Source organism: Gopherus flavomarginatus, chromosome 8 (assembly GCF_025201925.1).
Source record: "Gopherus flavomarginatus isolate rGopFla2 chromosome 8, rGopFla2.mat.asm, whole genome shotgun sequence".
NCBI lineage: Eukaryota > Metazoa > Chordata > Testudines > Testudinidae > Gopherus > Gopherus flavomarginatus.
This window is the reverse complement of record NC_066624.1, coordinates 64,462,246-64,489,403: the sequence shown is the minus strand read 5'-3', so window position 1 is coordinate 64,489,403 and position 27,158 is coordinate 64,462,246. Positions and strand designations below refer to the sequence as shown.

At 45.2% G+C, this 27,158-nt stretch overlaps 2 protein-coding genes across 5 annotated transcripts in view; one reads left to right on the top strand and one right to left on the bottom strand.

Annotated features, from left to right (window-relative positions):
- The window catches only part of PPP2R3A (protein phosphatase 2 regulatory subunit B''alpha), a 767,863-nt gene that overhangs the window by 546,127 nt on the left and 194,578 nt on the right, over positions 1-27,158 (bottom strand). The gene's annotated exons all lie outside the window — the stretch shown is intronic.
- Positions 1-27,158, top strand: part of VPS8 (VPS8 subunit of CORVET complex) — a 231,457-nt gene that overhangs the window by 92,570 nt on the left and 111,729 nt on the right. For all 4 annotated transcript variants that reach the window (XR_007775959.1, XM_050965339.1, XM_050965340.1 and 1 more), the window contains exons 23-27: positions 403-454; positions 1,097-1,139; positions 5,584-5,656; positions 10,161-10,280; positions 11,260-11,331. Coding sequence is in view for 3 of the 4 variants with exons in the window: in XM_050965339.1 (XP_050821296.1) it covers positions 403-454; positions 1,097-1,139; positions 5,584-5,656; positions 10,161-10,280; positions 11,260-11,331 (360 nt within the window). In the remaining variant the exon portion in view is untranslated. The remainder of the gene's footprint in view (positions 1-402; positions 455-1,096; positions 1,140-5,583; positions 5,657-10,160; positions 10,281-11,259; positions 11,332-27,158) is intronic.

The following is a 27,158-nucleotide window of genomic DNA, read 5'->3' as shown; positions in this document are numbered from 1 at the left end:
AGCACCACTATAGGGAATCTCTGATCCAACGGATCTAGGAAAGTTTATGTGACAAAGGCTGCTCTCTTGTAGATCATCGTGGAATCAGCAGATGGAGAAATGCTTCCCTAGCACAAGGATATTTAGGGAACCTTTGCACAGGCCTTTCTTTCTGTGCCTTCTTTTGTTGTAAAACTTGGTGAGCTTGTCGTTTCTTGGGGAGGTACCTTCTTAAACAATCTAGGTTATAAAACCAGGCATTGCTTTTGTCTTGTCATGGACTATTTCATATTCTCTGACACACTCTTTTTAGGCTCTAAGCTCTTTGGGGGCAGGGACTGACTCGACTTGTTGGCACTTAAATGATGTGATGTATAAGAATTGTAAACAATATTGAAACTTTTCTTTTTTTCACTGTTGCAGAAATTGTTCAAAGTCATTGCTCCTCCACTTAATGCTGGGAGGTCCCTCACAGGTACAGAATACTTGCCTTTAAGATTTTAAACCTTTGATACTGTTTGATATTTCTAGTATATTTGATGATAAGTTTAATTGGTTTCTGATCACTTCTAATTTAAGGAGGTGGGGAGGAGATGGTGTTACTGTTTAGGACTCCGGATTTTGCACAGCCTATAAATACAGTGGAGTCGCATCATTGGCTCATTTAACTTAACGCAATTAAAAGTATATGCACTTGGCAAAAAAAAAAAGAGAAAAATAACAATTTAAACACTGTACCTGTAGTGCAGGTGATTCCACCTGCCATTCCACTCAATGAACATTTGACTATATGCGATTTTCATCTTGTGTGCTGAATTCAGAACCTAACCCCCGCATAAGATACGACTCCCCTGTAAGTCTTCAGTATTTTCTTCTTTAAAATGTCTTCAAATAGTTCTCAAGCTACTATCCTTTCTCGCACAAATATGCTGCAAATATGTAAAGTTATGGAGAATGGAAAAATTCCATAAGACTGTACTGACACCACCTTTGTCATGGTAACAATGAATGCCCAAGTAAATGAGATTTTTCCTTTCAGTAAATAAAGATTAGATCCCTGTTCTGTTGTCTAGTTATTTGGATAAAAGGTGACAAGACTTTTTTTCTCTGTTCTTAGATGAGAAGGTGGTTATGGGGAACAAGCTCCTTGTGTACATAAGGTAAGATACTTCCAGAATGTTTATAGATAGCACTTAGAATGCATTTACATGTTGAAATTGCTATAGAGCCACTAATGCTTCCAATACCCCTGTAATGCATGGTAGGTGGAATTCTGTGTCATGGAGATCAGAATATATTATCATAAAATCTGTGAAAAGTAGTAATATCTACGTTTTACAAAGCATTTAACGGAAGCAGAGAAATGAAGTGACCCATGACCACACACCAAGTAGCACAGGTGGGATTAGAACTTGAGTACTCCTGGCTCAGGCTTCGGCATACTGTCTTTGACTTCATAATGGTGATAATGCCCCCTTCTGTGCCAACTGCAGAGCTTTCGCCTATTCCCAGGGCTTCATAGCCCCCAAATCCATTCTTAATCTTTCATGTTGGCAATCTTTGTGGATTCTGTAGGTTGTTCTGCTTATTGTAATAAATTGTTTCCTCTATTGACCATCCTATGATGATACAAAGTTAGGAGGCATCATCAATACAGAAGAGGATTGGAATATTGTACAGGAGAATGTGTATGACCTTGAAGACTGAAGTAACATAAATGGGATGAAATTCAGTTCAATAGTACAAGTGCAAAGTCATGCACTTAGGGTCAATTAATAAGAATAGTCTAGTGTCTTGTGGGCTGAATACTTCAGTCTAATTTCAGTTATTGATACAGGTGCTGGATGGTGGTGGTGGTCTGTGATATACAGGAGGTCAGATTATATGATCTAGTGGTCCCTTCTGACCTAAACTCTATGCCCCTATGACCAATACTGTTCTGAGATTATTGGCCAATAGTGGTGTCACGAGGTGCAATCACCACTCGTGACGCTGCCTCCTGGCTGTCTTGGGTATTAGCTCTGCCAAGTGTTGCACACAACCACCATAACCACCACCCTGGCAAAGTCTTTCCATTGTCCTCTCGTCCTGTAGACTCCTCTCGTTCCAGAATCCACAACCACCTCTTTCATGACTCAGCCCTCTGACTGGGTCACAATATGTGTTCTCACTTTCCTAGGTATCAAAGTCCCTCTTGACAAATGGGCTCAGGAAGTCTTCCTGCTCACTGCCCTGCCAGTGCCACTCCATCAGCAGCAAGTAGGAGGACCTGGGCCTGCCCTCTACTCCAGGTCCTGGCTCAGGGGCCCTCTTATTGGCAGCCAAGGTTTGACCTGCCCCACACTTTGCTGCTTTTCCCCTGAGTCTTGCCTGCCTCTCTGGCTCTCCCCTTTCTCTGGGCTTGCCAAGCCACACTCCCTTGTCTCAGAGAGTAACTGTATGCTACTTGCCCATAGCTCCCTACACATGTCCTTTCTCCCAGGGAGTGACTTCAGATTCCTTCCCTGCCACCTTTTCTGTTGCTGGCTTCCTCGCTTATCTAGGCCTCCAGCTGAGTGTGCTTCTAATCAATTCCCTGCTTCCTGGCTTCTCCAGGTGCATCCTGTGGAGTTAATTGGCCCACCTGGCCATTTTAACCCTTCTGGGCCTTGTGTGGGGTGAACACCCCATCACAAGTGCTTAATATCCAGTCTCCACTTCTTGAATCTGAGCACGCCACATCCAAGATTCTAATGAATCTGAAAAGAGGAGACTCAATGTTGCTCCAAATGCTGCTCAAAATATACACACATGATTTTTCATGTGTTTCCCCTCTCAAAGTCCCAGTGTCACCTCCTGTTTCCTGTACCACAGTCCAGCACTATTGGTTATGTTTTTATGCAGAAAACTTGGATTCCTTTTTTAGTGATTGGTCATGTGCATTCCACAGTAGGTGTGCGTGCTCGCCACATGCACCGGTGCCAGAAGTTTTCCCCTTAGCAGTACCTGTAGGGTAGCACCCCTAGCAGCCCTTGGAGTGGTGCCACCATGGCGCAGTGGCAGAGCTTCCCTCCCACCGAACAGGTTCAAAACCTCGAGGGATTTCATCAGGATGATCACGAGGTTTCCCGTGACAACTGCCAGGGCCTGCCTCCAGCTCCTGGGTCAAATGGCAGCATGCACGTACGTGGTACGCTATGCCAGACTCAGAATGTGGCCCCTTCAGTTCTGGCTGGCCTCTACGTTCTCCCAGTCCAGAGACAGTTTGGACAAAGTGCTTACCATGCCCGAGACCGTACTAGCCTCCCTCCTTTGGTGAGCCACCCTGGAGAACGTGCTCTGAGGGGTCCCATTCAGGAGCTGCTCCCCAACCATAGAACTGGTGTCCGATGTGTCGGACTTCGGTTGGGGAGCCCATCTGGGAGATCTCCAGACCCAAGGCTTGTGGTCTGCACAGGAACTAGACCTGCACATAAACGTCAAGGAGCTCTGAACAGTCTGTCTGTCCTGCGTGACTTTTTGCTTGTGCCTTGCAGGCAGGATAGTCAGAGTTCTCACGGACAGCATGGCCTTGATGTTCTACATCAACAGGCAAGGTGGCGCCCGCTCCACAGCCCTCTGCCAGGAAACCCTCTGGCTGTGGGATTTCTGCATTGCCCACAATATCGACTTGGAAGCCCACCACTTTCTGGGCATCCAGAACTCTCCAGCGGATCGCCTGAGCTGGGACTTCTCCTCCCAGCACGAGTGGTCGCTGCACCCGGGGGTGGCTCACATGATCTTCCAAACGGGCACTCCCTAAGTAGACCTCTTCACGACCAGGCAGAACCACGGGTGCCCCCGGTTTTGCTCCAGGAGGAGCCTGGTCAAGGGCATGATTTCCAACGTCTTCCTTCTGTCCTGGTCGGGCCAGCTGCTATATGCCTTTCCCCCAATTCTGTTGATCAGCAAGGTCCTGGAAAAAATCAAGACAGATAAGGCTTGCATCCTCATGATTGCCCCAACAGAGCCCAGACAACACTGGTATGGGACTCTCATGGAGCTGTCCATTGCCCTTCTGTGGCCGCTGCTGACCCATCCAGCCCTTCTCTCTCAGGACCAAGGTCGCCTCCTCCACCCCAGCATTGCAGCCCTCCACCTCATGACATGATTGCTCAATGGTTAGACCAAGAGGAAAGGACCTGCTCAGAGGGCATCCAGTGAGTCCTCCTGGAAAGGCAGGAGGCCCTCCACACGTCAGGCTTACCTGGCAAAGTGGTCAAGGTTTTCTTGATGGGCCGCTGATCACTGCGTCTCACCAGTGGCTGCTTCGCTCTAGCTAATACTGGATTACCTCCTTCATCTCGGAGCCCAGGGTCTAGCGCTCTCATCTGTCTCAAAGTGCATCTGGCAGCCATATCGTCCTTCCACCTGTCTGTGCAAGGCCACACATTATTTTCTCACTCCATGACCAGTTGATTCCTTAAGGGCTTGGAGCACTTCTTTCCTTACGTTAGGCCCTCTGTTCCACAGTGGGACCTGAACCTGGTTCTGACCAGGCTGACAAGGCCTATATTTGAACCACTTTCCATGTGCTCCTGGTCCAATCTTTCATGGAAAGTAGCCTTTCTTGTGGCAATCACGTCTGCTTGGAGGGTTACAGAGCTCTGGGCCCTAACCTCTGAACCCCCATATATGGTGCTTCATAAAGATAAGGTCCAGCTCCACCCACACCCTTCGTTCCTCCCCAAGGTGGTCTCAGCCTATCATATGAACCAGGACATTTCCCTTCTGGTACTCTATCCCACACCTCACGCGTCTAGTGAGAAGCACTGTCTTCACATGCTAGATGTGAGATGGGCCCTGCCTTTTTACCTGGAACAGACAAAACCGTTCAGGAAGTTTACACAGCTGTTTGTTGCCACTGCTGAACGAATGAAGGGTTGGCTGATCAGGACATTTGTACAGCTGCAACATGGTCATCAGCGCACACGTTCACCTCGCATTATGCAATTGTCTCCCAGACCAGGAAGGACACTAGGTTTGGCAGGACAGTGGTCCATCCCAGGTGTCTGTGAACTCCTACCCACCTCCAACAGGTATAGTTTGGGAATCACCTACTGTGGAATGCACATGGACAATCACTCGAAGAAGAACAGGTAGTTACCTTTTCTATAACTGGTGTTCTTCGAAATGTGTTGCTTATGTCCATTCCACATCCCACCCTCCTTCACCTCTGTCGGAGTTTTCCAGCAAGAAGGAACCAGGTGTGGAGGGAGTGCGCAGCGCCTCTTATACTGTGCCACGGTGGCACCACTCCAGGGATCGCTAGGGGAAAAACTTCCGACACCGGTGCACATGGTGACCACGCACATCTACTGTGGAATGGACATGAGCAACACATCTCAAAGAACACCAGTTATGGAAAAGGTAACTGTCTTTTCCCTTGTGATAATAGCACTGTTGTTAAGGATACATGCTTACTTAGTTTTGTGCTTTGATATGAAGAACTGATTTTTAAAAAATGCATATTGAAGACTAGGCAGCTCCGGGAAAAAAAAAAAAAGGCACTGTTCCAATCTGTTTAGGATTGGGCTGTACTGGATCAATGCTTTGTAGTAACTGGTTTCTTTCCTTATACCACAGTTGCTGTTTAGCAGGCCGTGCTTATCCATTGGGTGATATTCCTGAAGATCTGGTACCCTTGGTTAAAAACCAGGTGAGTATTAATTTGGAAGGACACTGTTCATCATAGGGAATGAAGCAGATATTGCAGGACTGTTGATAAGAGATGAAGGATCACCTTGTCGTTTTATCTAGTAGTTAAGTGTATGATAGAAAACTACTGCCACTTGGATATCTGCAGCCCTGTGAGTTTGTAACCCACCATGGATTACCACACAGTGTTCGTAGAAGGCTGACATCAAGCTTAATATTTCTCTTGCTTCCTTGAGAAATGGGAAAACATACAGTCCTCAGTCTAGTCTCTAGACAGACTTTGGTGACTTTTTAGGCAGCTAGGACTACAGAAATTAAAGTTGGAAAAGTTCTAGGTTTTGAGCTTTCATTATAGCTGACCTCTTAGGACCCTTAAAGAGAAGTGCAATGTATGGGTAGCCATGCATTCAGAAGTAGGGAGTGAGTAGTACTTTATTGACAACAGTAGGAACTGAAGTCATTCAAGACTTATCTACACGGGGAATTTAGTGCACAGTAAACCAGTGTGTGGATTTAAAGCATGCTATCTACTCCACACTAACTTTCCATGTGGAGGCTCTTACTGCGCATTTATCTTATCTTAGTACACTTCCAAAATGTATTAAGCTAATAAATGCATAGGCACTCCTAGTACTTGGTAAGATTGTCTGCAGGAGAAGTTAGCTGGTGCACACTAGCTACTCAGCACTTCTATGGGCTTTTCACCCATGTAGACAAACACTCAGCTACAGACATGAGTACATTAAAGGGCTTGGCAGTACAACCTTCAGCACCCCTTTCTCAGTATCCCTGTGGCTAAAATCTTGGCTCATACCCAAGGCCTCTTTTGCCTTAACTGTTGCAGCCACCTTTTCCTTGTTCCCCCAGTGCTCATGTTTGTCTTTTAAACTTGGCTGGTTAGTGATCCTGCTGCTGCATCTTTCTCCTTCAGTACCTCCACTGGTTTTCCTTTCACCTTTAGCATCCCCTGTATCTGCATCTTCAAGACCTTGCCCAGTCTAGTGTATCTTTCCCCTTTGTCACCCAGCAATTTGTATACCATGTTACTTCTCTGTCCATAGCACTTGGAGGCAGACCAGACCTTTGCTGAACCGGGGCAGAGGGACTGTTTTCTGTGTTTCTGGTCAGTTTTACTTCCCTAACTAACTTTGCAATTTGGTGTCTTTAGATTTTATCATTTTGGATCTAGAATATGTGACCACATGGTATTTTCTGAGGGACTGTGGTTGCTGCTTCCCTTGTCATGCCTACTTGTCAGAGCAGAAAACACAGAGCAGATATAGGAGCAAGCCAAACAGCTACAAAAATGAGCCAAACCGCTCTGGTGTGTTAAGGCAGGCTAGATCACTGACAGTGTTTCAGGATGCCAGGACCAACCTCCCAATGGATGTGCAAGCCAGGAGTGCCTCAGTTGCTGTGGCAGGCATCAAACTACATAAGAAAAATCGAATTGGGTCAGACCAGTGTTCCATCTAGCCCAGTGTCCTGTCTTCTGACAGTGACTGGTGCCAAATGCTTTGAGAAGGAATGAACAGAACTGGGCGTTTTTGAGTGATCTATCTCCAGTTGTCCAGTCCCAGCTTCTGGCAGTCAGAGGCTTAGGGACATCCAGAACACAAGGTTGTCTCTGACCATCTTGGCTAATAGCCATTGATCATAGAATATCCTCCATGAATTTACGTAATTCTTTTTTTAACCCAGTTATACTCTTAGCCTTCACAACTTCCCCTGGCAATAAGTTCCACAGGCTGACTGTGCATAATGTGGAGAAGTACTTCCTTTTGTTTGTTTTAAACCTTCTGCCTGTTAATTGAATTGGGTTACCCCTAGTTCTGGACACTGAGGTACTGGTTGTGCTGGATCATGCTACCAGAGGCGTTGCCATTGATCATAGAATAACCTATGATAAAGAGTCCACCTACTGAGTATAAGTAGAACTTCAGAGTTGCAAACATCACAATTATGAAATTATGAACTGACCAGTCAACCACACACCTCATTTGGAACTGGAAGTACACAATAGGCAGCAGCAAAGACCTCCCCCCCACCCCAAAAAAGCAAATACAATACAGTACTGTGTTAAACGTAAACTACTTTAAAAAAAGGGAAAGCAGCATTTTTCTTATGCAAAGTAAGGTTTCAAAACTGTATTAAGTCAATGTTCCATTGTAAACTTCTGAAAGAACAACCATAATGTTCTGTTCAGAGTTATGAACAACCTCCACTCCCGAGGTGTTTGAAACTGAGGTTCTCTTGTATAACTCACTGGCTGAAGTTGTACCACTGGTGGATTGACAAGAAAATTTATAGAAAAAGAGGGGAAAAATAAGACACAGCCTTTTCTTGAGAGTGGGATTTCTTTGGGTTTAGAAGCTCATCTCCTGAGACATGTTGCCACAGTTCATAATGCAGTCTTGCATGAGCACCAGCTGAGTATCTCATCATCTTCAGACATCTGCTTCACTTGTGAATCTTGTGCCTCTGCAGATTTCCTTCTTGGAGGCCAAACACTGTCATGTAGGCTCAGGTCAAAGCCCTCAGTGAGCCACTTGATGCAGTGCCTATGCACCAGAAGGGTACTCTGAACTCTGGGCTTCCTTTACTGATCTATTAAATGGTACGTTTCAGCTAGAAGAGTTCTGTGACTGACCGTTCCTCAAGACTGACAGTTAATACTCCATTCCCAGAAAGAGTTCTGCTGTCTTTCCACCCTAATGTTAAACACTCTAAGGAGTTTCACATGCATCCGACGAAGTGGGGTATTCACCCACAAAAGCTCATGCTCCAATACATCTGTTAGTCTGTAAGGTGTCACAGGACTCTTTGCTGCTTTTACAGATCCAGACTAACACGACTACCCCTCTGATACTCTTAAGGAGTCTGACACAATCTGTGAGAATCCAAGTGAAGCCAAAAGCTGTAGAAACCATAATACCCAATTTTCCTTTATTATCAACTGGGGAAGGTAGCAAGATGAATCCAAGCTTGTATCTCTGACTAATAAGGCAGAGGAACTGATCCTTCCTCAAGGAGTCACTACACCCTCCACAAGCTGTATCTTGGGCAGATAGGACTCAGGCAATTTCAGATTTATAGAGCAGCAATCTGCTTTTCACCCCTCAACCTTTCAGACTTAAGATGGCCACCCGATGTCAGTCAACCTGACATTTGGTAGAATACTGCAGGAAGGTAGTATCTCTGTAAACTCTTCATGTCTCAGACCACTAGTTGTAATTAAATGTACATAGTTGTTGTTCCTCCCTCCCTCCCTGCTTGGAATAACTGTTACTGCCTTGAACTCCGCAATATTTGGGCTGTTGGGTGTGAACGGGAGTGTTGATTCTCATGTACTTCTCCATTTTTGGCTCCTTCATGTCCAACAGTCTGACACCTTGGCAGTGTCTGTTTTTCTTTTTATTAGACATTTGTTCTGGTTGAAAGATTCTGCTGCAAATGTGAATAGTTTTGTCCTCTTAAAGATCTGACTTACCTCCAACTACTATGAAGGGATCCAGAACAGAAACTTCCAAATCAGATATTTTCTAACACTAAAATGCAGTTTGCTGAGATTACTGTGCTCATTGGCTGGGTCTAGAGGCGCATGACTGAAAGTCTCAGGTTTTTCTGCAGATTTTGTTGTGTGAACTAGGCCAGGTCATTTCACTAGTCTGTTACCCAGACTTCATATCTATAAAATGGGAATAATACCAGCTTACCTACTGATGGGTGATTGTAAAGGTTAGTGTTTGTACATCTCTCTGAAGAAGTAAATTGCTATGCAAGTGGGACTGTTTTTTCCTATAAGGTTCATTGTGTGTTTCAGCTTGTAACGTATAGTTTTGTGGCTGGCCTTTGACCACATCAGTGTTCACCATTGATTTTAGGCAAAATTGCATTGTATGTGGTGGTACTTTGAACTTCAAAATGTTTCAGAAAAAAATTTCATAAGTGCCCTAAATGAGACACCTGAATGAGTGGCCTGAACTTTGAGGTGCTGAGCATCTTCAGGTCCCATGGACTTCAGTGGGGATTGCACCATTCCATTTATCTAGATGTCTAAATGTGGATCCAAGTGCCTAAAGTTAGATATTCGGGTCTGAAAATGTTGGCTCTAATTATTTTTGCTCCTGGCCTGAATTCATCAGTAGGGGAGCATACAGAGAGGAGCTCTGCTTATGCAACTGAGCTGCAGTAAAGTAATGTCAGCTGTGTAAGAGTTTTTAAGAAATATGTGATATTTTAAACTGAACTGCTTTATGTATAGTGATACTGCTTGTTGAGTTTATGCTGCAAGGTAAACTTTCACAATGGTGTATGGAGCTCAATACCAGAATACTGTGCTGTATGTTCATCCTACGCTACTTAAGACACTCAAGTAGAAATGGTCTATTAACTTGTATTTTTGTGTTTTAGAAGAGTTTAGAACTCTTTCTTCAGGTACTCAACCAGTGACAATGGGAGTAATAGTGGGAAATTATCAACATTTGTGTAAATATTCATTGCAGGTGTTTGAATTTCTTATCCGTCTCCACTCGGCTGAAGCATCTGCAGATGAAGAAGTCTACCCGTATGTTCGTACACTTCTGCACTTTGATACTAGAGAGTTCCTTAACGTTCTTGCACTGGTAAGAGCAATTCAAGTTCAGCAAAGGCTGGTGGTGGTGGAGAGCTAGCTCTTCTATTCATCTATCATCGTTGCACAGTCTCAAGTTACGTCTTTCTAAAAGACGTACACTAGCTAAACCAGAGGTTATTGGCTTGATGCAGGAACCATTTGGGGTACATCTGCACTGGAATAAAAAATCTGCTGCACAGCTGAGGCTGTGCTGGGTCAGCTGACTGGGGCTGTGCTGGGTCAGCTGACTGGGGCTGTGAGGCTAAAAATTGCTGTGTAGATCTTTGGGGTTGGGCTGGAGCCTGAGTTCTAGGACCCTTCCCACTCCCGGGGTCCCAGAGCTCAGGCTCCAGGCCAAGCCCAAACATTCTACACAGCAGTTTACAGCCCCGCAGCCTGCACCCAACAAGCCTGAGTCAGCTAACCCAGGCCAGCTGCAAGTGTTTAACTTCTGAGTAGATGTACCCTTGGTGACATTCTCTGGCTTGTATTGTAAAGGAGGTTGAACTAGATGACCATAAGGGTCCCTTCTGGTTTTAAAATCTGACTCTGGTGTGTGCACTGGGCTAACCATTCTCTTATCAAGCCATTGCTAAAATTGCAGGTGGGATAAAAATAACAAACTCTCAGGCTTATGCCTCAACAGGAGAATGTTTTAATATTAACATTTTCTTTATTCATATTTTCTCTTGCCTTCACTTCTTCCCCTTCCCACTATACTTGTCTTATCTAATCAGTCTGTTCTATTACCAAAGTATCAAGTGCCTTAGAATCACTTAAGCAGGCCAATAAAAGAAAACAAGGGGACATTTGGCTCCTGAAAGATAGTGATAAAGTAACATGCTTACAAGGAGTGTGAAAGCACCTTTGACACCCTTTTTAACAAATCCTCTTGCTCATATTTGCTTTTATTTATGGGAATAACATTGAAAAGCTTCTTCCCAAGTTGCCAAAGAATATTGCGGAACAGATTCTCTTCTCTAATGCAGACTTTTGAAGACTTTAAGAATGACAAGCAAGCAGTGGAGTATCAACAAAGAATTGTGGACATCCTGCTAAAGGTTAGTGCATGTAAAAATTAACCCTTTGAGTTTCATTTACAGAGTACTATTTACAAAGTCACTTCAAAAGGCAGTGTACTGTAGAGTTAGGGTTAGAACAGAGGACTGATTATCAGGTCTTATGAGTTCCCTTTCCAGTTCTGTCACTGCCTTATTGTGTAACCTTCAGGAGATCACTCGACCCATCTGATTCACAGCTTTCCCATCAATCAAGTGTGTGTAGTTTCTGCTGTGGTACCTTCTTCTCATGAATGTTGTGAAGTTTTTGTGTTTGCATCTGAGACCCTTGGAGGAGAAGCACTGTTTTATATATCACTGCAAAGATTTGGTTTTTTGGCTGAAAAATGTTTCCTGGGATTTTATTCAGTCTCAAAACCCGGCACCCAGTTAGCTTTCCCCCAACACTGTGTATAGTAGGGCCTTTTGCCCAAAGATCTCATTGTTACAGATAAATTAGACTCCTTAAATAGTACCATCTGGAATCTAAAATAAATAAATTGGGGCTATTATGAATAAATATGTAATCAGGTGTACAATTTACAATATGTAGATTTTATTCTAAAATTTGCAAGCCGTACAAATAAAACAGAAAAGGCAGTTCAATGAGAAGTTTTATGTTTTAATGTTTTGAAGCAGGAGTAAACTCCCATTCAGTCAGAACATAGTTTAGGCTCAGTTCAGCTCAGGAGTCTGAGTTACAGGGAAAAGCATGAATACCGTATTTATTTTTTTCACTTTTTAAAAAATATCCCTAGGCAGCGCTGTAGGCTTAGGTAGTGTTCAGTTTTCTAAATACCTGCACAGTTGTAATAAATGCCTAAAATAGCATACAGCAGGGGCAGCTTTTAGGGAAGTACCATAGTTGGGGAGGAAAGCTTCTTGTAGCATCTGTCAGTAGGGGAAGGAGGTAGCACCAGGCTGTGAGCAGGAGCTTCTCTAGGGGTGTTTTTTTTTTTTCAGTGCTGCTTTGTACATTGAATCACAGCCACCGTCAGTATTTCCAACCTCACTGCAAGAAGGCTGTGTCCCACGCTCTCCAGTAACAACCAAATGTGAGTGTCCTTTTAGCCCCCAAGCTGGCTCCTTAAAAGAGAAGCAGAGAGAGTATCGTCTCCATTTCCCTAGTGAGCCCCAAATTAGCAAATTAGACTCTAGGTGCCCATCTGTCTTTGCTTAGTTTCACAGTTCATCTTAGTAGATATCAGCAGTACGTCCCCTTCCCCAAGCCCTTGGTCTGTAACTCAGTTTCACAAGCAGAGTCCTGAATTTGGGATTCCTGTTATATCTTGATGTTTCTTGATACAGACATTGTCCTGAGCCTTGTCTCTTAAACAAGAAGTAAGGGCTGGGCCACCACAAATTTTGACCTAAATTTCCCTCAGTTGCGTCTTGAAGACCTAATGTTTCTTCAGTATTGTAGGGATCAAAATAGGTGAGCAGCCCTTTTAAGAATGGCATAGAAATCTGCCTCTGACTGCAACATGAAGAGGCACAGAAGCATCAGCATGAATACTTCTAGAAATTTCAAGAGAGACTGTATTATTTCAAAGATGCCTCAAAGGTGAAACACTAAGGTTCTTCTTGTCCTCCATCAGGATTAAATAACCCTTTGCTGGGGTGGATTCAAGGATGAGCAAAGGTGGCAAAGGATGAGTGGATCCTTCCCAGTCCCTCAGCTGATAAATTACTGAGGGATTATTAATTGGAGGTCCTTCCCATTGGAGTCCATAGCAAAACACTTCCTGATATTTCCTTTATCCTTCAAGTTGCATCTGTTCATGGCAGTATTCATTAGGGAAGCAGAATTATCCTAGTATCCTTGGCCAAAAATGGCCATTGCCCAACTCCACCCCAGTAGCAGCTGTTTCTTTGCTGTACTGCATGTATACAATTTCGGAAGAAAAGCACTACACAGAGTATGTAAACTCGTTTAACCAGAAATTGACTAGAGAGTCACATGTCCTGCACTGGAGTCCAATTGTAAGTATTTACTGATAAGTGAAAAATTGACACTACAGCTACTTGTTAGCAAGGCACCTTGGCAGATAAACATTAAGGCATCTCAGAGAGCATCACCTGAAAATTCAAGCTCTTCTTTGAGAGATGCTCCCTGTTATATTCCACTGTGGGTTACGCATCATGCATCTAGAGCTGGAGAATCTAAAAGTAGTTGTTGAGACAGATCTTTAATGGCCCACAGGTGGGCAGATTGTTACCAGTAGCAGTGAAAATTGGGATTCAGTTTGCTCAATGCACAGCAAATTTGTTCTCAAATGAGTCACATGTCCCAGAAATATGCCCTGTGGGTGTATCATTACTGGGTTTTCTAATTAAAATGTTTAGAAGGGACTGCAGAACAGAGACCAAAGATCAGTCAACGTTTACCCTCTCATCATCATTCACTTGAGCTCTTAGCATGGTGTCATCCAAAAGGGTCATTCTTCTGAGTGCTGTCCCTGTGGGTGCTCCACTCTAGGTGACGGTGCGTCCAGGTGCCGTTGATCGGAGATTTTTGGTAGCAATGCCTGGTCAGGATGCACGCACTCAGTTGGTATCTCCCGTCGCGTTGGAATCTTCCTCAGTTCCTTCTCAACCATCCCTGGCTGAAGACGGGCCTGGGGGCAGTGCTGCTTCTCTTCCCTGGTCTCTGTAGGAACAAAGTAACAAAGAATATAGAAATAGTTATTAGTTACATCCCAGTTGTTTCCCTTCATTTAGTAGTTACATAGTGACTTAATTTAAAAAAAAAATTTACTTCAGACTTGTCTTTCGCTGAGACACTCTCCCCTGCCATTTCTAATTCACAATGCCAGGGGCTTCAGGATTCAAAAGGTGTGTTTCCTGTCAGGACTCCATGCCAAGGTCAGATAGGCACTCACATTGTGTGAAGTGCCTCGGGGAAGACCACATCCCTGCAAAGTGCCTCCACTGTATGAGCCTCAACTCAAGGGCTCAGCGTGACGGGACCTGCAGCTTAAAATGCTGCTTATGGAAAAATCCCTGCAGCCGCTTTTGGAGACGGGGAAAGTTAAACCCGTTCCCACATCCTCCCCAGCCAGATCTGAACCGGTGGGGAGCATTGCTTCACTCTCTCTGCAGCACAGGCAAGAAGCAGAGCAGTCTCATAGGAGAGACTATAACAAGGGTAAAGGAGTCTCCTGTGACATCCCTACCCTCTGTGCTGACAGCGGAAAATGCAGGCGCCTCAGCCCCAGCTCCCACAGACTGTAGAGGCAGAAAATCAACCTCCCAGACAGGGAAAGATGCCATGGCACCAAGCGCCTCTGTGCTAAAAATAACCGCGATGCTGGCTGTGCGCTCTGCTCCGCTGCTGACAAAGACCTTGGCACTGCACGCCTCAGGGCTAAAAATAGCTGCGGTGCAGACCGCGCGCTCTTCCCCGGTGCGCAAATGGGAACTGCACCCCACAATACTTCAACAGCTCTTCTCCCTCTGAGGCACCCTGTCAACAGATCTCTTTGCCACAACCCAGAATCAAAAATGTCCCTGGTTTTGCTCCAGAGCGGAACTCGGAACTGCATCCCTAGGAGATGCGTTCCTCATCCTATGGAACAACTCTCTCCTGTACGCCTTCCCACCAATCCCTCTGCTACACAGTGTTCTTCAGAAGATCGTAGATGACAAGGCCCAGGTCATACTTACTTATTGCACTGGCTTGGCCGACACAGACGTGGTGTCCCTACCTACTCTGCATGTCCTCCCGGCTCTCCAACAGGTCAGATCTCCTTTCCCAAGACAACAGATGGGTTCTTCACCCCCAGTTCCAAAAGCTCCACATCACAGCCTGGTTCTTTCATGGTTCCAAACCCATGAACTAGCCTGTTATGAGCATGTCCGATATGTCCTCCTCCACAGTAGGAAAGACTCTACTCGTAAAACCTACCTGCAGAAGTGGAAGCGTTTCTCCCTCTGGTGCTCACGTAATCACTTAGTGCCCAATAGGGTGACCCTCCCTAACATTCTAGACCCTCCCTAACATTCTGAAACTAAAACAGGACGGACTTTCACTCAGCTCCATCAAAGTGCGCCTGGCGGCGCTTACCACCTTCCATGACCTATTAGAGGGTTATTCACTCTTTTTACCCACCCCACCATAAAACGCTTTCTTACGGGCCTGCAAAATCTCTACCCTGAAATTTACCCAATGGCGGCTGCATGGAATCTTAACCTCGTTCTACAAATTCTTATGAAACCTCCATTCGAGCCCTTGGCTACCTCCTCTCATCTCCATATGTCCATGAAGGTGGCTTTCTTAGTTGGCATAACATTATCAAGGAGAGTAGGCGAAATCCACGCCCTGATGGCCCACCCTTCCTACACAATCTTCTCCAAAGACAAAGTCACTTTGAGACCACACTCTGAATTTCTTCCTAAGGTGGTATCTACCTTCAACCTCAACCAACCTATATACTTACTTACCTACTTTCTATTCCAAACCTCACAAGACTCCGCAAGAGGCAACCCTGCATACTCTCGACATCAGGCAAGCAATCGCCTTTTATTTAGACAGGACTAAACCTTTTCGTAAGTCCCCACGACTCTTTGTTTCCATTACCAAAAGATTGAAAGGTATGGCTATCTCTAAACAACTTCTTTCCAAGTGGATCTCTGACTGCATCAGATCCTGTTACCGCACACACAATCTTCAACTGCCCGAAGGCATTAGAACTCATTCCACTTCAGCTATGTCGACGTCCGTTGCCTTCCTGTACAATGTTCCCATTCCTGACATCTGCAAAGCGACTACGTGATCATCTGAATGCAAGTTCGCAAAACACTATGCTCTGATGCAAGACACCACAGCAAACACCATAGTAGGCCATACAGTACTATCTACAGCATTCACTGCCGCATCTCCAAAGTCCCACCAACCATAATGGGTACTGTTACACATTCACCTAGAGTGGAGTGCCCACAGGGACAGCACTTGAAGAAGAAGAGAAAGTTACTCACCTTGCAGTAACTGAAGTTCTTTGAGATGTGTGTCCCTGTGTGTCCACTGAGGAGGGTGATACCAACTGAGTGCATGCGTTTTGACCAGGCACTGCTACCAAAAATCTCTGCTCAACGGCCCTGGAACACACCATCACTTAGAGTGGAGCACCTACAGGGGGAGACATCTCGAAGAACTTCAGTTACTGCAAGGTGAGTAACTTTCTCTTTTTGATCCAGGTCAGCCTGTGCCAAGCTCTCTGATGGTGTGTTTTTGCGTTTTCTTTACTTGGTGAGCTGGCCCCAGCTGATACGATCGAAGTTCTATGTCGAAGCACACACAGATGGAGCCTCTAATCACTCTGTTAATTTCGATACCAATTGTCTGATGCTAAGAGAGCCCTGATCCCAGAATCCTCTAGCAAATTCGGATGTATCAAGCCATACCAAACTTATGTTCACCACATTCATTCATATCAATCAGTCATTCATCATAATAATTTGGCACCATCCCAACAGTTGTGTCTCTTGGGCTGTGCCTGCGCCCTGGCTCACCTTGTGCGTCTGTCTGAGGGGATAAAAGTAGGGTGGACCAATCACCTCTTCAGTTCCTTTTAACTGGCTCATGGGCCAGATTGGAACCTTCAGTGTCCACGGCTTAGGCTTCATCCTACAACATAAGAATTATCTAATTTGTAAATAATTCTAACAGTTTTTAATAATTTTTACAGTTTAGTGTTTTATAGATCAGTTAGTATTTACATTAGTCTCTTGGGGGAGACCAACTCACCTCCATTCAGGTTCCAGGACTACAGGCTTCAAACTGCACTTCTTGCCTGCAATCCTTCTTGGTCAGCAATGACCAGCAGCACTGCCTATACTGCCTTGGGGAAGCCCTCATTGAAGCGAGGTGCAGTATATGATGATCATTCCCCAGCCATACCCAAGAAGGGCAGGAACTTAGTCTCCACAAATACCTCAGGGAGAAGGCCAGACCCAGGCCTTGGAACGCTCCCTGCATGCTGTGAAGTCTGACTCTGGTGCGGGATATACCCAATGGTGGGATCTTGTCAGGAAACTAGAACACACACTCATAAACATGAGACAGTCTTCCTCTAAACCTACTTTAGAGAAGTCCGATTCAGCTCTGAGCAAGTCTATCAGTTAGGCCTTGGAGGACTTAGAACATCCTAAATCTCAGAGGCATGACAAGAAAGCCCGTAAGCATTGGGCTCCATCAGTACTGTACCATGTTCCGTTGGTACTGTCATCCTTGACACCTCCCAAACCCCAGGATCCATTGGCACCAATGAAGTCAGATGGCTGTCAGCTCCAGGTACTGCTGTCCTGGCTGGCCATAGCTCCGGCGGCTCGAACATATAGAACCCTTCTCACACCAAAAAGATCTGAATCTGTTGCTGCCCCCACAAGACATTTTCACTTTCCTGGATGCAGAATCCTCTCCTCCATTGGGCCCCTCCATCTCCAGGAAGATAATATCACCTCTGAGGGAATCAACCGCTAGAAGGAGTTTATCACTCATCTCATACGCAGAATACATCTCCCCTCCAATGGCACCAAAGGTACTGCCACGGGAACTGGGATCAGCCTTCTCATTGGGAGATTCCAAACCACCCAATGAAACTTTTTTCCCTACCCTATGTGTCCTCCACCACCCAAAAGACCTGCACTGGTTTGGGATCAGCCTTGGCCTCATCTAACATCTCATCTCTCCTACTGGCTATATTGGGCATGAGGATCAGAAACCCCTCCTACAGAGTTGGCCCAATCTTCAAGGAAGTCATCCCTTTCCTCCTCTCTAAGGTGAAGTTCAGATCTGCCTCTGGATCCCGGGGAGGAGAAGGAACATGCTCTGGATCTGGTGGTTCAGCTGAAACCAGTAAGACTGCCATCTTCATCCCTAAATGAAGTGGTGAGTTCTACATCCCTCCCGCCCCCGTGATTTCCGACAATTCCAAGACCACCTTTGCAGAGTTTCTGGAGAGCTTAAGATTCCACTTGAAGAAATCGACAACTCCCAGCACAAAGTCTTGGATATCCTCCATACATCCAGACCCAATAGAATAGCTCTATTCATTAATGAAGCCATGAACCGTATTATAGTTCACATCACAAACAACTACTGAGTACTGATAGTCATGTCTGTCTCTCCTAACTCATATGACTGTGTGCACCTACATCACCCTGTTTGCCTTCAAATGTGTCTGCAGTCAGTATACTCTCCAAACCTCCATTCCATGAATCTCATGGTAACAGTTCTGGCCAGCATAGCATCTTCCCTGCTATAGTGGACAAATCTTCATCCAGTGTGCATGCGCATCCACTTTCTTTTTCCCTCTCTGGACAGGACCATTATTAGATGCATCCATATTCAGGTGGGTAACCCACATGAACAGTTGTGCAGCACTATGTATCTCAACATCATAAGAGTCCAGGATGCACATCAGGATCCTGGAGTTGCGAGAAGTCCAGAAGGCATGCAAGTCCTTTCTTCCGTTCATCCACACTCAACATGTCCTTATAATGTCAGACAGCATTACGACTGTCTCCTACATCAATAAGCAGCGAAGTGTGAGATCTGCCTCCTCGTATGCAGAAGCAATCAGTTCGTGGAACTCAGGTGATTTGATTGCCACTACACTATCAACAGTCTAACTTCTAGGGAAGTAAAATACGTTCTTGTAGACTCCCTCAGCAGGCACTGCACAGTCGACAATGAGCAGAAGCTCCATGACTTGATACTGCATGATATTTTCACTCTGTGGGGGACCCTAACTAGGGATCTGCTCGCCTCTCAAGCAAATGGCAAATGCACCCCACATTGTTCCAGCAAAGCCGTAGGTTGCCATGCCCACAATGATGCTCTGCTTCTTCTTGGTCAGACCAGCTCAATTATGCCTTCCCTCTGCTACCCCTCCTGCCTTGAGTTCTATGCAAAATCTGGCACGAGAGCATGAGTTATCTTGTTCGTCCCTTACTAGCCCAGACAGTTCTGGTTTCCCAGCCTTCTATGCTTGTCACCCTTACCACCAATCATCTTCCCAGTGTTTTTTGAGCTCCTGACTCAGTGGAATGGCCAGATCGGGCACCCGATCTCTGTCTGTTCTACCTCAGGGCTTGGTGTTTGGATGGAGGTTATCCTTAGAACATTCATGTTCCACAGCTATACGAGAAGACATCTCTGATAGTAGAGAAGACTCTACTAGAAAATATTTTCTAGTAAAATGGAAGTGCTTTTCTTGGACACATCAGAGGCAGTTTCCCAGAAACTATAGCTATTCCTCTCATCTTGGTCTATGCCCTGTCTTTGAAGAGCGCAGGTTTGCCCAACTGCTTCTTGTGAGTCTACTTAGTGGCAATCAGTGCATACCATCCACCTTACCAGGGCCACTTGGTCTTCGCACATCCACTGACGAATAGATTCTAGAAAGGCCCTAGGAAGAACATTCCCATCTATTCAGCTGCTTACTCCCTAGTGGGACCACTACCTAGTTTTTTCAGTATTCACAAGACTCCTCTTTGATCCTTCAGCATCTTGCTCCATGTCTCTTCTTTACATGAAGGTCACTTTCCTTGTAGCCATCACTTCAGATAGAAGGGTTGGCCAACTTGGAGCGATGATGGCAGGTTCTCTGTACACAATATATTCCATAAGGATATAAGGTTTCTCTATATCTAAACACCAATTCACCCCTAAAGTAGTTTCTGAATTTTACTTTAACCAACTGATTCACTTACTTATGTTCTTCCCTAAACCGCACACTTTCGCAGAGGAACAGACTCCGGTCCCTTGATGTACGGCGGGCCTTGGCCTTTTACCTGCACAGAACAACAACAATTAGGCAATCAATTGGACTACAGCAGAAGCATGCCTTCTCCAGAGAATCTCCAAATGGATTTCTGGCTACATTCTACTCTATCAGCTATCGAACCTTCCTCCTCATAGCATAAGCGCTCATTCGACCAGAACACAGGTGACAGCTATGACATCTCTTCAGGAAGTACTCTTCCTGGACATCTGTAAAGTGACCATATGGAGCTCCGTTCACACGTTTGCAAGACATTTTGTCCTGGTGCAGGGATTTTCTGCTGATGCTGCCTTTGGGGTGTTGGTACTCCGCTGAGCCCTACCGTCTATCTTCTTGTACTCTCCTACTTATGTACTGCTTGTCAGTCACCCATAGTGGAATACAATAGGGCTGCAGAGGTTACTTACCTATAACTGGAGGTTCTTTGAGATGTGTGATCCGTGTCTGTATTCCACTTTCTGCCTTCCTTCCTCTCTTATAGAATAGAATAATAGAATATCAGGGTTGGAAGGGACCTCAGGAGGTCATGTAGTCCAACACCCTGCTCAAAGCAGGACCAATCCTCAGACAGATTTTTGCCCCAGATCCTTAAATGGCCCCATCAAGGATTGAGCTCACAACCCTGGGTTTAGCAGGCGAATGCTCAAACCACTGAGCTATCCCTCCCCCTGATCTGCTTTGGATCTTATCTGATTCACAGTTGAGAAGGAACTGGACAGGCAGTCGGTCTGCCCTCCGCTTTTATTCCCTTGGATGGAGGCACGAGGTGAGCCAGGGCACAGGTGTGGATCAACAGACACTATTCTCAAATTTTCAGGCTCTGGACACATGAGTAATACAGATAAGGACCACACATGTCTAACAACTTCCAATTACAGGTGTGTAACCTTTTTCACTGGTTCCTCAATTGAGGCACCATTTGACTGAGGTACTCTGGGTCCATCTGCTGTTGTAAATGTTAGCATTGTTAACGTGTTTTGGATGGAAATCTGCCTTGCTATGGAAAGCAGTAGTGAAAGGGATGAGCTGTTTCATATAAATCATGTAAATAATTTTGAGAGCTAGAGCCATGTCCCTGTTTGGGGAGAAGAGGAGCAGTGGGTGGGAGGGACTGGAACTGGAGCAAAAAAAAATGCAATGGAGCAGGAACAGTGTCACAAAGAGACCCCCTGTGAGGCAAGTGGCTAGGCAGCATGTTAGCTGTTCCTGTGCCAGTCACTCAGGATGGGAGCTGCTTTTGTGCTGTTGGCAGGTATCCCGGGAAGGTAAATAGCTGCTCATCCAGGGAGAGAAGGAAAGGCAAATTAGGAGAATAGTGGTCAGTATCCAAAGGTTCCAGTGTTTCCACAGCTTTTAAATCCTTTGATATTAAGTTCGTTCTTTCACTAATTAAATGATTCATTGAAATGAAAGGATAAGAACTGTTGACTCTCAAGCCTGAGTCACATCCACCAATCTTCACTAAAAGGCTTTTCCAGGTGTCGTGAGACAATGGGAGGTAAAGTTTTGAAGGTCAGTCATAGTGACGGTGCCTCAGTCCTGCCTCCAGGATCATGTTGGATTTCTCTGCCTCCACAGGACTGTATGAGTTAAGCTCCTTAGGCTTACTGGAGAACAGCAGCTTTAGGAGACTTTCTCAGAATACTTCATATAGCAACAGATCTCCTTTCCTGTAACTTGATTGAATTTGAGAGAAAATATGCAAGGGGAGAATCCTTTCCTCACATGTGGCGCAGCCTATAGTGCCACTTACCTTGCCTGGCAGTCCTGGCACTCTGTCATTCTTCTATTAAAAAAACAACTTAATCCAGCACTGAGTATATAGAACCCACAGCACACACATGTGTCTGGGGCCTCCCGCAGTGTGAAGGAATTGCCTATTGCCTTAACTCAGACACAAGGACTCAATCAAGTATCAACTGACTTCCTCATGAATCTTTGGGCGATAAGTTGCAAATTTCTTCACACACAGGTTTTAACTGTCTGAAGAACTGCCAGATTTCATTAGAGAATTGAAAATGTCCCCTTAAGTACAGATAAAGGGGAAGAAGGTCTTGCTTATCACAGCTACTTCCAAAAGACATACCCTTTTAGCAAGCAGGATCAGCATTCCAAGTACCTGTTTCCACCCCTCCTCTCCTCCCCCCTGCGGGGAGCAGGTTCCTTAGTACTCCCCCACTGACTCCAAAGGGGGTGAGAACTGTAATAAACAGACAAATCTGATGCATCATTTATATGGTTCCCTCAAAAAAAAAAATCATCCTAATGCAATCACATGTCAGCAAAAGAAAAAGTCAAGAGAGCATATGTGATGGCCATTCCTTCCTTAGTTCTTTCTCCTCCCTCCCCACTCCTGCTACAAGAGTGTGAGCTCCCTAAACATGATCCAGAACCTGGTATTGTGGGGGGTTGTAAATGCTGGCTGTTTGAGATTGCTCAGGGGGTTGGAATGCAGACTAGAATCTCTGAAGATGGATCAGTGGATAGACAATGAGGCCATAGGTATGTGATAAATGTTTTTAGCACATGGATTTTGTATGCTTTCTAGTGACAGCAAAAAGTCTCATCTTTTTGAGAACGAAGGCAATGAGAAAAGTACACTCTTGATATTTAAAAAATAACCTTTTTGAACGACTCCAGTGCCTCAGCAAAAATGTGGATTTCTGCCCAAGCTTCTTTGAAAGGATATGGGGGAAGAGCTGGGAGTAAAAACTTGCTTTAAATCCTCCCTTCCAGCTAACGACAATGGGCTGCTTCTGTACTTTAGTTTGCACTGCCTTGCAGGCTGTCGCTACTGTGCTTCACTGGTGAGTTCAGAACAATGTTGCTGCCAGCTGTGGACAGGCAGACAATAGCAAATGTGTTTTTCGTTGTTTGGATTTTGATTGACCTTTTTCTTGTGATTGTGTCTGCTGCCAGTGCGTAAGTGATAACATTTTTAGAGACCATGATCACATCCAGTCTGTAGGTGGCAGAAATAGAGTGGATAATCTGATGGGAAGATGATACTGATAAGTATTTATTAATACTAGGACCATGGGGGGGAGGGATAGCTCAGTGGTTTGAGCATTGGCCTGCTAAATCCAGGGTTGAGAGTTCAATCCTTCAGGGGGCCATTTGGGGATTAGTCCTGCTTTGAGCAGGGGGTTGGACTAGATGATCTTCTGAGGTCCCTTCCAACCTGAATAATCTATGAATAAACCTTAACTCAGGTTCAGCAAACAAAACTATTTTTATGCTTTATATAACAAGTCCTCAGCTTGAGAAACAACTAGCACAGATTCCTTATGAATTTGTGAAAGAGGAAAGCTCCCTTTTAGTGATCTAGTTTGACTAGAGAAATATTTTAGTTATTAGGTAACATTTTATTTCATACAGTAACCTCCACAAATCCTTTTATAGATAATGAGACATAAGTAAAAGGGAGATATTGATTTACCCTTGAAACATAACACGGTGCTGTTCCATGATTAACATGGTTACTGGCCCCTATCTACCTTACACTGATTAAGATGACCTTTATGGACTCATCCTTATCCTGGGTTCTTCACTCATTTTAGCATTAAGATAGGCTCTCCTGCTTCACTCAGTGTTTTCTCCCAGGTACCAAAGCTTGGGCACAGTTGAGTCCAGACACCCAAGCATAGACATAGTCACCTTCCCACAAGTCCCTTTATCCCCAGTAAGCCTGGAGCTGGCATAGCTCCCATGCTTTCCTCCTGTACAGAGGTATGAAGGGGCAGGGAGTGCTGTGTGCTGCCTTCTGGCTGTCCTTGGCTGGCATATGGTCCCTTGAGGACCATTGCCAACTGGCATATGTTAGCCCTAAGGCTTGTTGTTTCTCAGCTTCTCATCTTCCCCTTTTGCTGGGCTGCCCTTGGTGGCTGCTTAGGGTGAGGAGTCATCCTTTGCTAAGCACTCTCTTTGGGGCTCCCAAAACTCAGCACAGAAGCTGGAAATGGAGCAATCAGTGTTGCTTCCCCCTCCTCTGATTCAGCAAACAGCCAGTATGGGAGCTGTTGAGCGGCTGCAACAAGGAATGCAAAACAGCTGTGCGGAATGCTCCTGGCTCACCGGAGCTGCTCGAGGGCTGCTAGGAAGAAGTGGGAGGCAGTTGGTGAGGCAACGGCTCCTTCCTCCTGTATTGGTGAGGCTGATTCAAACACCTCAGTTTAACAATCATATAACACAGGTCAGGAAACTCTGTGATGCTAAACACCCCTATGTTCACATCCTACACACTATTTGCACAAAGATTATCTTGAGCAAAGCCTGTATTTTGCTAGATTAAGTTCTAAATTTTTAGATTCAAGTTTCATTTTTAGTTCCTTGTAACCCTGTCTAAAGGCTGGTCTGCATTAGGGAGAGTGTCGATCTAAGATACGCAACTTCACCTACGTGAATAGTGTAGCTGAAGTCGAAGTATCTTAGATCAATTTATCTCTGGTCCTCACAGTGCGGGATCGATGTCCGTGGCTCCCCCATCGACTCCGCTACTGCCGCTAGCTCCAGTGGAGTTCCGAAGTCGATAGGGAGTGCATTCGGGGATCGATATATCGCATCTAGATGAGACGTGATAATCGATCCCCAATAAATCGATTGCTACCCGCTGATAGGGCAGGTAGTCTGGACGTACCCTATGTTTCTCCCTTTTACTTAGCATCACTTAACCTATGTCCTATTACTAACAAATTTGTTTTATTTTACTATAAACAAACTCAGTGCTGTGCTTAAAGAGAAGAGTTTATTTACCCCCATTAAATCAATAAGCTGTGATGTGGGTTTTGTCTGTTTACAGGAGCAAAGAACCTGTTCAGGAGAGGGCTGGGCACTTGAGGGCACAAAATTTGGGGGAAATTCAGGACTGGGTGTGTGGGGGTCATCTCGCTGGTTGTAACCAAGGTTAATGGAAGTCAGTGTGTGATTGATATGCTGTTAGCAGGCTGCTGGGATCACAGCTGCTGGACCAGGGCTGCAGCCATGCATGCAGAGACATTCAGGATGTGACTTGCATGCTGGTAGGCTGGTTGTGAACAGCCCAGGTTGGGGGCTACAACAGCAATACATTATGAGGAACCCAGGATTACTGGGCAGATAGTGAGACAACCCCTCACTAGTCTGGATTGCACCCACAATTCATAATCAAATTATTTTTTTTTCTCCTTAAGTCTCCCTGAAGGGCTGCAGTTTATAGGCTTTAGGTACTCAAGTTGAATATCTTTGGGCTGGGGGCTCCTTAGATACGGAGCATGGCTTAAAAACATGCTCCTCTTAATTCAGCTGCTTCACGGGCATTCTCACTTGGGAACAGCACCCCATTGTTCACATACGCAGGCAATGAGACCCTCCTGTTCATTCTGTAACTCATTTTCCAGAACATAGCCACAGATTCTCCTGTAGTAGTCCCTTCCCCAGAGAGTAAAGTCTAGACACAAATATCCCCTTTTGATTCCAGGGCTCCAGACAGCCAGGTTTGTTCAGGCTCCCCTTCATTCAGAGTCCTTAGAGTACCAGAGCATATGTGCAGATTCAAACCCTCTGAAGGGGGATAGCTCAGTGTTTTGAGCATTGGCCTGCTAAACCCAGGGTTGTGAGTTCAGTCCTTGAGGGGGCCACTTTAAGGATCTGGGGCAAAATCAGTACTTGGTCCTGCTAGTGAAGGCAGGCGGCTGGACTCGATGTCCTTTCCAGCTCTGAGATAGGTATATCTCCATATGTTGTTATAAGCACAAGCACAATCCCATCTCCCTTTAGTCAGGTGCCTCTACCATAGTAGTGAGTGTAGGCAGTCATCTGCTTCATCTCTTCAGGTAACCATGTCTGAATATGCCTTCCCTGTTAATTCAGGAATTCCCTTACCCAGCCATAGATAGATACCCCAGCAGCTACACCTCTACCCTGATATAACGCTATCCTCAAGAGCCAAAAAATCTTACCGCATTATAGGTAAAACCACGTTATATCAAACTTGCTTTGATCCCTGGAGTGTGCAGCCCCGTGCCCCCGGAGCACTGCTTTACCGCATTATATCCGAATTAATAGAATCATAGACTTTAAGGTCAGAAGGATCCTATGATCATCTAGTCTGACCTCCTGCACAATGCAGGCCACAGAATCTCACCCACCCACTCCTGTATCAAAGCTGTGTCTGAGCTACTGAAGTCCTCAAATCATGGTTTAAAGACTTCAAGGTGCAGAGAACCTTCCAGCAAGTGACCTGTGCCCCTTGCTACAGAAGAAGGCGAACCCTCCCTGAGCTTCTGCCAATCTGCCCTGGAGGAAAATTCCTTCCCAGCCCCAAATATGGTGATCAGCTAAACCCTGAGCACGTGGGCAAGACTCACTAGCCAGACACTCAGGAAAGAATTCTCTGTAGTAACTCAGATCCCACCCCATTGAACATCCCATCACAAACCACTGGGCATATTTACCGCTGGTAGTCAAAGATGAATTAATTGCCAAAATTAGGCTATCCCATTATACCACCCCCTCCATAAACTTATCAAACTTAGTCTTAGTCTTGAAGCCAGATATGTCTTTTGCCCCCACTACTCCCCTTTGAAGGCTGTTCCAGAACTTCACTCCTCTGATGGTTAGAAACCTTTGTCTAATTTCAAGTCTAAATTTCCTGATAGCCAGTTTATATCATTTGTTCTTGTGTCCACACTGATACTGAGCTTAAATAATTCCGATCCCTCCCTGGTATTTATTCCTCTAACATATTTATAGAGAGCAATCATATCTCCCCTCAACCTTCTTTTGGTTAGGCTAAACAAGCCAAGCTCTGAGTTTCCTTTCAAATGACAGGTTTTCCATTCCTTGGATCATCCTAGTAGCCCTTCTCTGAACCTGTTCCAGTTGGAATTCATCCTTCTTAAACATGGGAGACCAGAACTGCACACACTATTCCAGATGAGGTCTCACCACTGCCTTGTTTAATGGTACTAACACCTCCTTATCACTACTGGAAATACCTCACCTCACCTGATGCATCCCAAGACCCATTAGCTTTTTTCACAGCCATATCATATTGGCAGCTCATAG